The sequence below is a fragment of the Merops nubicus genome, unplaced genomic scaffold (genome assembly GCF_000691845.1).
Source record: "Merops nubicus isolate BGI_N331 unplaced genomic scaffold, ASM69184v1 scaffold2668, whole genome shotgun sequence".
NCBI classification, from domain to species: domain Eukaryota; kingdom Metazoa; phylum Chordata; class Aves; order Coraciiformes; family Meropidae; genus Merops; species Merops nubicus.
In genome coordinates, this window is record NW_008627547.1 from 16966 (window position 1) to 29864 (window position 12899).

Below are 12899 nucleotides of genomic sequence, written 5' to 3' on the forward strand. Positions count from 1 at the left end.
TGAGAAGTCAGACAACTTCTGTCTTGTCTATTTACATCACTTTGCATTTTGTAGCTGTGCCATGGTGTGGTGGGTTAACCTTTGGTTGGCTGCCAGGTGACCACCCAGCTGCTCTGACCTCCTTTCCTCAGAGTAGGGGGAGAAAATCAGATGAAAAAACTCATGGGTTGAGATAAGGGCAAGGAGGGTAAATGGGGAAACTCAACCAATTACCATCCTGGGCAGAACAGACTTGACTCCAGGAAGGCTAATTTAGTTTATGCCAATTAATCAGAGAACAATAGTGGGAAATAAAACTAAAACCAGCTTCTCCTAAGCTCCTGTTTCTTCCCAGGTTCAACTTCACTTCTGACTCTTCCACCTCCTTGCCCCAAGTGGTGCAGAGAGATGGGGAATAGAAGCTGGAGTCCATCTATCTTGCTTTGGCTCTGCTGCTCCTCTCTCTTCATGCTCTTTTCCTGCTCCACCAGGAGGTCTCCCCCATGAGAGTCTCCCACAAACTCTCCAACTTCCCATGGGCTGCAGTTCTTCAAGAACTGTAGGTGGGCATCTGCTCCACCATGGTCCTCCATGGGCTGCAGGGGAACAACCTCCTTCACCACCATCTTCTCCACAGGCTGCAGTGAAATCTCTGACCCTCTTCTCCTCCTCCTCTGTCTTGGGTGTCTGCAAGGCCATTTCTCTCACACTTTCTTACTCCTCTCAGCTGCTGTGCAGCATTTTTTACCCTTTATTAAATATGACATCACAGAGCTGCCTCTGGATTTGCTGATGGGCTCAGCTCAGTGGTGGATACTCCTTGGAGCTGGCTCTGTCAGTTTTTATAACTTTTAAAAAGAAGTTAATTTGTCAGGATTAAGGAGTGGACATTTTCTATGGAAGAGCTGAAAAAATAACAGAATTTCATGGGTTGTAGAGTTTCTTTTATATTGCAAAACCCATTTCTGAGCATCATTTCCTTTACACTGGGCTGCACTGGTGAGTTATTCTGTAGGATAGCTTGGTTAGATTGGAATTCTAACTGGCTTAATTCTGCAAACAACTGTGTTTCTCCTTCAATTTGCTTTCTCTGGCATTTGGAAGGATCTCTGGTAGTTCCAAGTGAGACTAAACTGGATACATACCAGCTGTGCCTGGGTGAGGTACTTCTTCCACCAGAGATACTTGCGCATGGAAGGGATGACTGAGAGTCCATAGTAAGAGTACATGAGCACGTGGATAAAGCTGTTCAAAGTGGGGCCAAAGAAACCTAGAAAAATCCATCAAGGAAAAGAGTTTTAGACACCAGCTGCTGAAGAGAGAAGATATTGTTGTTTGTGATGGCTCTTCTATACAAGAGGAGTCTTTCCTTCCTGCTTATCCTTTGCTCAGGGTGTTCTGGATGTGAGGAGATGCTGTCCTAGGGACAAGTGCCAAACTGCCAGATGTTCTCACCAGTAGTTTTGATTTTTCCACTGATTAATTCATCCCTATTCATTAAGTAATGACTTAGCTGCTTATTTTTCCACTCTGTTAATAGGGCAAAGCCAGTGTGGAACATGCTCAGACACAACAGAGAGCACAAACCATCACTTCATCTGTTTACAGCCCTGTAGAAATAGCTCCTAACTGCTAGGAAATCTTTGATCTCTGCTTCTAACAGGGACTTCATTCCATTTTGTTCTGTCCCCAGTAAGTGCCAGCAACTGGGAATTCTGCTTTTTGTTCTGAAAAACAACAAGTTGCTTTACAAAATCTTATGGTGGAGTGAGGTGACTCCTTTGAATAGCTCAGAGTAAGAAAACTGATTGTCTTCTCAGCTCTGAGAATGCCCCAGAAAGCCTCTGGCTGTGTGAAGAGGAGAGATGACTCTTGTGAAAGATGTTGAAAATCTAATAAGGCAAAGGATGCTGCTCCTTCTACTATTTCAATGGGAAATGTAAGACTCTGCCAATCAGTTCTGGCTCTCCAGGAGTTCTATGACTTGAAGGAGATGTTTTCTCATTTAAAAGCAAATTCAAAGGGGTATTTTAATGAGCAGTTATGTAAATGAAGTCTCTTGCTGAAGCAGAATGTCAGATTGGTGCATGCAGGAGTCAAACTTGTTAAAAAAAAAAAGCTATTGGCTACATTGGTCATGATTCCCACTGACTTTACAAGGGTCTTGATTTCCTCCTACCTCTGTTTTTGGGGTCTCTGTCTGAGAGTTGTTTGAAGAGAAGTAAATGTGACCCCTGAGAGGGGTCCACTTGCTCTGCATGGTGCTGGGCTTCTCCTCCAGCACCAGGTGACCTGTATCCCAGGTGAGGAAGTGAACACAGACTTACTTTGCCCACAGGGAATCCAGTTCAGAACACACCACCAGATGTTGAACATGGTGGCGTGGTGGTACACGTGCAGGAAGGTGATCTGGCTGCTTTTCTTTCTCAAGACAAAGAAGATAGTGTCCATGAATTCAATTACTTTGGAAAAATAATACCACCACAGCACCTTGGCTACCTGTACAAGCAAGAACAAAGGAGCAGGAGATGAAGATCTGGCTGTGAAAAAGGGCTTTGAATATTGCTGTGCTTCAGCAGTCCCTAGCCACTCAACTTCCCACAAGGCATTGATACCCTACTGAAGGAGGAGCACAAGCTCTTGTTTCCATTGGACTTCTCTTTTGAATGAGGAGGTATGGAAAAAAATCCATCATTTTAATGTGAGGCATAAATGTATAATTATCTAAACATAATTTAAGGAATATACACTTTTGAAGGTTTCTTCAGGGTTCCATTTTTTCATCAAAAATACAGTTGGGGTGGTGGTTGGTTGTGGTATTTTTTTAAGGGTGCTACTTTGGCACTGAACAGATTTTTCTGGCAGCTTATTCTTTTTAAATAAACCAACTCTGACCTTCAACACAGTGGAACAGACCCTCCTCTAGGGCTGGGACACTTTATCAGAGCTCTGGATACATCCCAGGACAGTTAAAGATAGCTAATTACAACAAGAAGGGGAAAACAGCTTGTTGATAGTGGAAAAAAAGTGTTTAACTGAGTGTTTCCTTGCTGAAACAGTGACAAATGTTTAGGATTTGATATAAATTAACCAATCTTTCTGCCCCTGGGAAGCAACCCTGAAGTGGGGGATGACAGAGCTGATACCTGGAATTGCTGTGATGTGGAAATAAGGGTTGAAACTAGGGCTAAGCCAAGTTAGCACAATGTCTCTGCAGTTTTCCAGAGTTCAGAGCTGGGCTTAAATCAGTTTCTACCTAGAGCCCAACAAGTGTTACATTTGAGATGACTGATTTTTCCCCCCCAGCTTCTTTAAATGACTCTGTTTTAATAGGCACTGCTGTTTTGCTCACAGATCTGGATGTGTGGCTTCTCAAAATGCTTTTTTTCTGGGGTGAGGATGCTGTTAAACCCCTCGTGTCACAGATGTCACCAACAGCACCCTCCTCACTGCCACGAGCACAGGAGTGTGGCCTGGGGGATGTGGAGAGAAGGTCTGCCCTGGATGGGTGGGGGGCTGAGCTCACCCTGATATCAGCTTCCCCTGCACTGTGGAGGTTCTGGCACTGCAAGTTGTAGCCTCCTTCCCATGTGGCAAGGATGAGCTGAAAGAGAAAACACAGCAGTTAGAGAAGGATAGAATTGTTTAGGCTGGGGAAAAAAAACCTTTATGGTTGAGGCCAACCTTCAACCTAACAGCTCACTCATACTCCACCCCATTCCACAGGGCCTAACTTCAGTCTCACTTCAATGACTTGGTTAATATCTTATTAATGCTTCCTAAGTGCCTGACTAAATTGCTTAATTAGAGTGAAAATAACTCTGCACTTTTAATCTCACTCTCAGAATTCTATATGCATGGCATAGATAGTTTTAGTCCTTAGTACAATATCTAGCAAGCCCCCAAAAGCTAAAACCTTTCCAGATCAATTTTAATTTCCTATAGAAAACAATCACTTTTGACTATGTACTCCACTTTTAAAAAGAATTATAAAGCACTAAAATTCCACCAAACAGAGGATTGTATTTTCCTAAATGCCACAAAAATCCCAATTTAGTGGTATAACTCTATATTATGTCTTCAGATGTTCTGCTGCTTTTAGTATGGGGGCTGCAAGGGGACAGAATGATGGAGCAGAAGGTTTCTAGGAAGTCATGTAGAACCCCACAGAGTTGTTTCAGTTGGAGAAGACCTTTAGGATCAAGTCTAACCATTAACCCAACACTACCAAGCCCACCACTAAAATATCTCCCTAAGCTCCTCATCTACATGTGCTTTCAATACTCCATATTGTTCCATAAACTGAATTAATTCCTAGCAGCAATACATTAAAACCCAAAAGATTACTGATAATATCTGGAGAATAACCAAACCACCCAGAATGTATATTTTAAATTCCCATTTAAAGCAATAACACCTTGAAAGCCAAGACAATTTATTATTTCTCCTCTGAATTTGCAAATCTGTGATGGTCCCTGTAAATTCCAACAAAGCTGGTCAGTGGTCCAAATAACACAGAAAGATTGCAAAGAGAGACAATAAATAATAATTTTGACTACTTTGCAAGGTAATTTTCAAGATTTCTGGCTAGATTCCTAATAAAAAAAAATGAGTGGGGAAATTGAAAGGCAGAGAAGTACTTTTTTGGGGTGCTGGTGATCCTAGGCTGTGACTTTCATGTTGGCTGTCAATGTTACCCTGAAAATAAAAGGTGTATTATTTGACTCTATTTAGTAAAACCCACAGAGGAAAATGCTGCCTTGTGAAAATTTTCTACTAAGTAACAACATCCTGCTGTTTGTTCTCCTATTTGGCTCTTGCTCTAATATTTTCAACAGATTCCAGTTGTTCCACCAAGAAAAGACCTTTGCTCATCTGCCTGAGAACAAGCAGCACAAGGATTTGCAACATTTGCTCCACTGCAGCCACCTCAATCTTTTTTTTAAAGGAGGGATTCTGTTGTTGAGGACTGAGAGGTGGTTCTGCTGTATGACATCTCAGCAGAGGTTGGGCCAGCAGGGCCAGAAGATGGGGCTGAAGCCTCTCACCTTGCTCAGCAGCAGGCTAAGGATCAACAGCTTGGCCCCAGGAGCCTGTGCCCTGCTCACTTCAAGATTTCACCCTCAAAATCCTTCATAGCTAGAGCTTGGTCCTGTGTTGTCCTCTACAGGTAGGCTAGAGGCTGAGGCACCAGCATGTGGAAGATGATCAATCCTTGTAAGGCATTCAGGATCTTTTCAGTTTACCTGGAGAGAAGGTTGGTGTTTGCAGTCTCAGGGAAAGGCCCAGACCTTTCCCACCACACCCACCCTTCTAATTTTGTAGTCTATTTATTTGTGCTCATATTTATACCTCCGTTCACTATTTATTTTCACCAAGTTAGGGTTTTTTTTCCCCTCCTGGTTATAATTCCAAAATCAACACTTTAGCAAAGCTTCACAGGTATGACTTTACCATCCAGAAGGATTCCTTTTGATTTCTGGTTCATGACTCTCATCTCCAGCTTGATCTGCCTTGATTTTTCCCTACCAGAGTCACCCTAAGTAGGCTTCTGAAGCACCTTTGTCTCTTTGCAACAGTGCAGAAGGGGAAGCCAAAATTCCTCTGGACTTTGTGGAAAGAAATGGAGAAAGAAATCTCTTGTCATTATGATGTCTATGTTGTAATCCTGGGCTTTTTGGGGGATTCCAGCCCATCAAGATGTTTTAATCAGATGACTGTCCTCAAGCCATGGAGGTCTTGCTGAACTAAGGGGATGAGTCTAGGTAGCAACAAGAAGGGTCTAAGTTGCTGTGAATTGCCTGATTTCCTGGGCTGTAGGAGGTTTTTGTTAGTCCTTGTGAATAGCAGCTCTTCCCTACAGCTCCAGACTTTGACAAAATAGTCCTAGAGTGGTTACCTGCAGGTCAGATCCCAAGGAAAATAAGTCTAAGCCAAGGCTCAGGTCACTGCTTCAGGAAGGTGAGAGAAACAACTTTATTTTCTTTGCATTTTTTTTAATTTCAAGTGGATTTTGGAATGAAATGTCTTGGAAGATTCTCAGTGTCTAAAACCAGAGGGCAGATATTCCTCATCTCACTTAACTTCTCCTTGGATGTTGGACTTGTCTCCTGAGGAGACTGTGCTTTTATGGAACAAGCAGAAGAACAGAGGAAGGTACCATTAATCATCCTTGATTTATCCCTTAATCAATTAAAAATACCTAAAAAGCATTGACATGGGTCTTCTGGTGGGATATAGTAAAACCCTCAGTGAGTGGTGCTTGTTGAAGAACATCTTTCTAAATAGGCTGCCTGGTTTTTGATGAGCCTCCAAGAATTGTGGAAGAGCCCCAGATTTTGGGTGGATGGCTGAGTTGCAGAGCAGCCTCTGTTTCCAGATTGCTGCTCTTGTGTCCTGAAGGTCTTAAGCTGTAGTCAGGCAAGTCCCTAAATCCCAGAGGGAAGCAACATGAACCATTCAGCCCAGGACTGGAGGATTCCAGCAGCTTAGTCCCAACCCTGCTGCTTGGTCAGTGCCTCAGTTTCCCCAAATGTAGTGCTAGTAGCAGTGCTGTGCCAATCCAGAAGCAGAAACACCCCACAGGACTTTTCACAATTTAAATATTTTGTTGTCCCTCTTTATGATGCAGCTAAGAAGGTGGTGGGTTTTGTAGGGACAGACATGTAATGCTGGATATTCCAGGCTGGAGGAAGTCGTGGTCCCACTTTGTTTTCATTTTGAGGTCACAGTTTTGATAAATGTCTGATTTTCATTTCTTTTTCTCTCAAATGCAAAGCCACGTTGCTGAGAAGGTCCAGCCAGTTCCATTTAATGCCCCTTAGGTCACTGGGAGACTGCCAGAAGGATTAGTGAACTCATGACTTCAAAATGACTTGAACTCCTGAATGCTGAGTCTTTTGTGCATTTGACTATTTTGGGCTAGTGGAATAAGCTACCAGAAATCCCTTCTAGGCTTATTTTCATGGCATTTTTGATTACATTTCTTCTTCTGAATAGCTCCTGCAGGTTATTTTGTGGGACCAGGGATGGTATCAGAAGCTTTGCACATGTGAAAAACCTCATCCCACGAATTTCTGCCCTTGCTCTCCAGTGAAGTTCTGCTGAACTCTACTGGGATGGGCAGGTGAGATCTCCCTTTTTGATGAACAGGCTGAATGTTCTGCTGGAACACAGAGCTCAGAAAGGTCAGTAGGGAAGAGAGAGAGCACTGAGAGGATGAAAACTGAGAAGTGAGGACAAGATGTCCAGCTAGAATAACTGCAGGCAAGGATAACCAAGTCAGCTCCTCATCTCTCTGGGAATTTAACCCTATTCAAAACTCTTACTTGTTCAAAATAGCTGCTTGCTTTTGTCCTTACACTTCACTGCTTTAAACTGTATTCTCAGTGACCTTCTGGTGTCTGGTTTTTTTTCCTCACTTCTCTTTTTCTTCCAAATGACAGAAAACTGCACCTGATCTCTTCCGGTTTCTCCCTTTGTTCTTTTCCTCTTGTTCCCCTAAGGTTAAGACCATTTTTCTGTCCTAATTAGAGAATTACTTCAAAGGAAGCCTTTACCTCGAGCATCAATCCTCCTGGATCTAGAATAATTATTTGCTTCCTTGCTAAGTTTACATTCCCTAACTTCTGAACAATTAAAGGAGCAAACAATCGTTTATTACAATCTTAAATCAAAGTCATTGTATTCAAGTTGGATTTCTAGAGGAAACTTCTAGGACATTTCAAGTCATCTAGGATCTAAGTCTTTTTTACTTTCAATAGAATCATTCTGGTTAGAAGAGACCTTTAAGACCATCAAGTCCAACCATTCCCTCAGGTCCCCACTGCCCCGTGTCCCTCAGCACCACATCTCCACAGCTTGGGAACCCCTCCAGGGGTGGGGACTCCACCACTAGCCTGGGCCAGACCTAGACAACCCTTTTGGGGAAGAAATTTTTCCTAATATCCAAACTAACCCTCCCCTGGCAGAGCTTGAGGCTGTTCCCTCTTGTCTTGTCCCTTGGGAGCAGAGCCCGACCCCCCCCTGGCTCCAGGCTCCTGTCAGGAGCTGTGCAGAGCCAGAAGGTCTCCCCTGAGCCTCCTTTGCTCCAGGCTCAGCACCCCCAGCTCCCTCAGCTGCTCCTCCCCACACTTGGGCTCTAGACCCTTCCCCAGCCTTCCTCATCACCTACATTGTTAAAACTCTCCTTAGCCCTTCTGCTACTCAAGCTCTATTTGAGTTAAGGAGCAAATCTCTCTGATGTCAGCCATTATAACAATGGAATAAGAGAGAATTTTAAGTACTCCTCCTATTTTGGGTTTCTTCCTTTCATTCTGCCTGCTGTTACCCCAAACCCAGGCATTACACCAGGCTTTCCAGTAGTTTGTAAGATGTAATCCCAGTTGCAAGGTGTAGGGCTAAGAACAGTGGCTGGTGGCCCTGACAGTGCTTCTCCTGCTAGCAAAGGCCAGAGGTGGCACTTCTGATACTCCTGGGAGTCCCTTTATTATTTTGGCACCTATGGATCTGCAAGTCAGGACTGGAATTCAGAAATCTGACTTATTGTGGGGTGAATTTTCAGCTCCTAGAAATAGGTAAAGATAATTTACTTTTTAAAAAAAAATTATACTGAAAGGTAAAAGGCTTTTCTGGCTTCCCTCAAAATTTTAATGCACTGGTTCTTGCAGTGCTTGTGGAGTTCTGCTCTTTCCCCTTTGCTCTGAACTGAGGGGTTCTCCCATGCAAGCTCTGCTTCCCCACATGGCTGTGGAGCTGTAGTAGGTCTGTGAAGCTACCTGGGGTTACAGGCAGCTCTGAGCCATCAGGCCACCCCCATGCTGATGACATGGATCTCTACATCTCCTTTTTAATCTGACCCAGATGGGGCCAACGTCCTGGTTTCCTCAGTGCCTGACCAACACAAGGACTTGGGTGACACCTTGATGACTAGCTGAGATTTAATTTAACCAGGGCAGAGGTGATGCTTAGTGCTGGGGAAAGCAGCCTAAAGACCATGGTAGAGATTATGTCTCTTCTTATTAATGAGAGAGTAACCTCACTGGAGTAATTCTACAATTCAGAGATCAGCACTGGTCTCCTCTGTTTCCAGTTTTAATTTCTCATTGGAGTTTTGGCAGTTCTACCCCAGGGTGAACTTCAAAACCTTCCCTTGGCCTCTGGCACCTCAGGCTGCATCCCTGGGCTGTGGTTTGGGAGCTGAGGTGCACATGAAATAATGTACAAGCATGCAAAGAGCTGCCTGCTTTGCACAGTGAGCTGGGTTTCTGCTCATACTTGGTACTTTTAGGATCTTGGCTAGAGATTTGTGTAGAGGAAAGGTGTATTTCTCTTCAGTGAAATTGCTCCAAGTTTGATTTTTTTTGTTAAAATAAAAAGGTGGTGGTTGTTTCTGTAGGTTTTTGGTGATGCCACCAGAATTTGTTGGGTCAGTAGACTTGGTATCTGAGTCTATGAACACTGAATGGTAGAGAAGAGTACACAACCAGGAACAAAGCTCTGATGCAGGTTTCTCTTCTAGTGGCAATGGGGGGAGGAATTGTTCTCTAGCCCCTTGGCAGTGTGCCTGCAGCCTGCCTGATTTAAGCACAGGACTCTCCTCTAAGCTTCAGGTACTTGGAAAAACCATGCTCCAAAATCAAGTGCTCCACTTCACTATGGAGAGAGGTAGGTACCTGTGACAGCTTCAAGAAAATCCACTTGCCTAACTTGGAAATCTAAATTCAGGTCTAATAAACTGCCCTTCTTGGAGGCCCCCAGGTCTTTCCTGACACAGAAATTTGGAGGCATCTCAGTAGGGTGAGGACAGCTGGACAGAGCTGCTTTTCTTTAGACCTTGTTCTTCAGGGATAGTGGGGGGGTCACCTGGCCTTAGGCTGGTGGCACATCACAGAGTTGCCTTGGAGCTGTTCCTCCAAGTGCTTTAGGGATTGCTTGACCTCAGAGCTCACAGAGCTAAAATTGGCTCCCAGATACCTCATGCCCATGGTGCATGTGCCCTTGGGGATTTAAAACCAGCCCTTTCATTATGACTCCTTGCTGTACCTTTGTCTTCTTGCCTTGAGGCTGCACAGATCAACTGTAGCCAGGGGAGAGCTAAAATAGGTCAGGAGATGAGGGTGAGGAGATGAAGGACTGCAGCACAGGTTCTCCCATCATGTTTCTCATAAAGCCATCAGGTGGGGCAGACTGCATTTGGAGATACACCTTTTCTTTTGAAGGAGGTATTTTTTTCTGTTGAATGAGGTATGTTTTCCTTCTGAATGTCTAAGAAGCACCTACTCCCTTCTGGATCTATCCCAAGGTGTGTGGCACCTTGTAAACAAAACCCAGAAGAGATGATAAGAACAAAGCCAATAGTTGTGAGGTTTCTTGGTGGTTTCTCTCTATATAGAGCTTGTTCTTTTGTGATTTATCTCTGTTACAGAGACCAGAGGGTTCAGGTGCAGCAGGAGGATGGAGGAATAAGAAGTGTTATGGAGGTTTCTAACTAGGAATGAATCCTGAATCTCACCCATTGGAGGGATCAGCTGTGTTTGCATAAGAAACCACTGTGCAGAATGCTCTAAATATAGGTAACTCTTGCCTTAAACAGCTTACTGCCCATGAAACACAGGGAGAAGCTTTGGAAATGAGACATTTTGAAGTGTTGAGTCACCACAACTTTATTCACAAGAGGGGCTCACCAACCTCACTGTGAAAATGTTATAACTACTCTAAATCTTCCCTCCTTTAGTTTCAAACCATCACCCCTTGTCCTGTTGCAACAGGCCCTGCTAAAAAGTCTGTCCCCAGCTTTCTTTTGAGCCCCCCTGAAGCACTGAAAGGTTGCAAGAAGGTGTCCCCAGAGCCTTTTCTTCTCCCAGGTTCCCAAAAAATGAAGAATGTGGAGCTATGAGCCTCTGCCACCCACATCCAGCTCCTGTTTGGGAGGTGTAACTCATCTGCCTGCAGGTGCAAAACCCAAATTTGCTTCATTCACTTGAGAAATGCTAGAAATTCTTTGTTTATTCATTTCCTTGTGGCAGGCCAAACCAGCCTGCAAGGGGAAAGGAAGAGTGGTTTTGTTTTCTATCCAGTTAATCCTTTTTGCTGAGTCTTGCTTCTGAAGACAGTTATCTGTATACCTCCAAGCAAAAATGGGATTTCAACATCAAAGTGCTCATTTAAATTCTGGAGGACACTCAGTATGGAGTCATCAAATGTTCCAGCAATTGTGCTGGTTTCTCCTTTGCTCTGGGCCTCATCCTGCACTCTCAGACACCCCCAGCAAGCTGAAGGCAGCTGGAGCTTTGACCAAGACACAAACCTAAACTGCTCTCCAGCCTTTTGACCAGACCACTCACCTGCTGCTTAGCTCAAATTCATTTAAAACTTGAAATCTTTGGGGTCCTTTTTGGCTTCTGTGAAGTTTCTCATCCAGCAGTGATGGATGTTCATGCTTTGATATTAAAAGGGCCTGAATTATCACAGACTGAGAATGGTGAGCTCCCAAATAATATCAAAATTGTGACTCTTGGCTTCTGCTGCCCACGGGGGAGATGAAAACACACATCCTTGCAGAGGAACACTGAGTCCTCTGCTGTTGCAAAATCAGCAGATGCATTCAGACCTCTCTTTTGGTTCTGAATGAATCCTGATTTCTCTGAGCCTGTTCCCTTCTGATAAGTACTTGGGAAATAATCTGTGTGACCACATTCAGCCTCCAAGTCCCACAGCACTTGTTTTTTTGGCTGAAGTGGCAGGATTTTAACATCTATCTCTTGCTGTCTGACTGAAGGAGGAAAGCTTCTTAGTCAGGAGAGCAGGAAGATAACATAGAATTGCTGCTATCATATACAAATCAGTACTTACTCTCATGTACAAATCTGCTCATGTTTAATCAGGGGCATTTGTGCATAGAAAAAAATCATTCCAATGACAGTCAGAGGGATAAAACCCAATCCATGGGTGCTGAGGAGTGAGGCACAGGCATGTCTGAGCTGAGGGACTGCTGCAGTCCCAAATTCATGCCTGTAGATGCTGGTCTGGCAGCAGCCAGGGGTGGACTGCAGCTCAGGAGGAGCAGTTAAAAGATGCTGAGAAGGTGCTACACAACTCACTGTCCAATTTCCATGGGAATTTTCTTGGTCTTAAATTTATTTTGCTGTTGAGGTCGAGTTTCTGAGCAGAGCTATCTGTTGCTAAGATATTTGTGCTGAAAAAACACCCCTCATGTGTTGCTCCCCTTCCTGAGCTGTGCTGCAGGGAAGAGCACTTACCTCTATGAGCATGTACAAGGAGAGCAGGGTAATCCCAAGGTTATAGACAATGAGGTGAGCCCTGAGGGAGAAAGGAGGCCTGTTCCTCATGAACTTGTTGCCCAGCCATATGCAGAGTAGGTATGCTCCAGTCAGGAAAAAGGTGGGAAGGTAGGAGTCCAACAGGAACCACCCTCTGACCCTGGTATCTGAAAAGAAACACAAGCATCAGGCAATTAAAAAGGTGGTGGGAAAGTCTTGCTAAAATAAAGCAGATTAGAAGGTGAAAAAAAATCTGCTAAAAGCCTGAAGGAATCTGCCCTGCTTTGCTCTCAAGCTTTTACCTCCCCCCAACTAAATCAGAGAAAACAGGCTGAAAACTTCTTATCATAATAGTGAAATAATTAAGACTTTTTATAATAATGATTTTTTTCCCTAATATTTTAAGGTCACTTAGATCTTGTTCTAACAGGAAAGGGGAAATGAAAAGAAGAAAACATTGCTACATGCTTTCAAAATTTTAATTGAATGTTTTCGTTTAATATTTCATCCATCTTAATCTACTCAGTGGACCATTTGCAGATAATATTAAATAAAAAGCATGCATGTAAAGTTGTCAGTTCATAGATTTATTTAATGTATTTTTTATTTTTTACTTTTTTAATTTTTATTTATTCAATG

General features: G+C 43.6%; 1 protein-coding gene across 1 annotated transcript in view; it reads right to left on the reverse strand.

The window, feature by feature from the left end:
- ELOVL2 (ELOVL fatty acid elongase 2) overlaps positions 1-12424 on the reverse strand; it is a 14196-nt gene extending 1772 nt beyond the window's left edge. Inside the window, exons 1-4 of the mRNA XM_008946331.1 lie at positions 12240-12424; positions 3506-3583; positions 2307-2478; positions 1125-1249 (exon numbers count right to left, since the gene is read on the reverse strand). Of these exons, the coding sequence (XP_008944579.1) occupies positions 1125-1249; positions 2307-2478; positions 3506-3583; positions 12240-12329 (465 nt within the window). The 5' untranslated portion in view covers positions 12330-12424. The remainder of the gene's footprint in view (positions 1-1124; positions 1250-2306; positions 2479-3505; positions 3584-12239) is intronic.
- Positions 12425-12899: the final 475 nt, after the last annotated feature.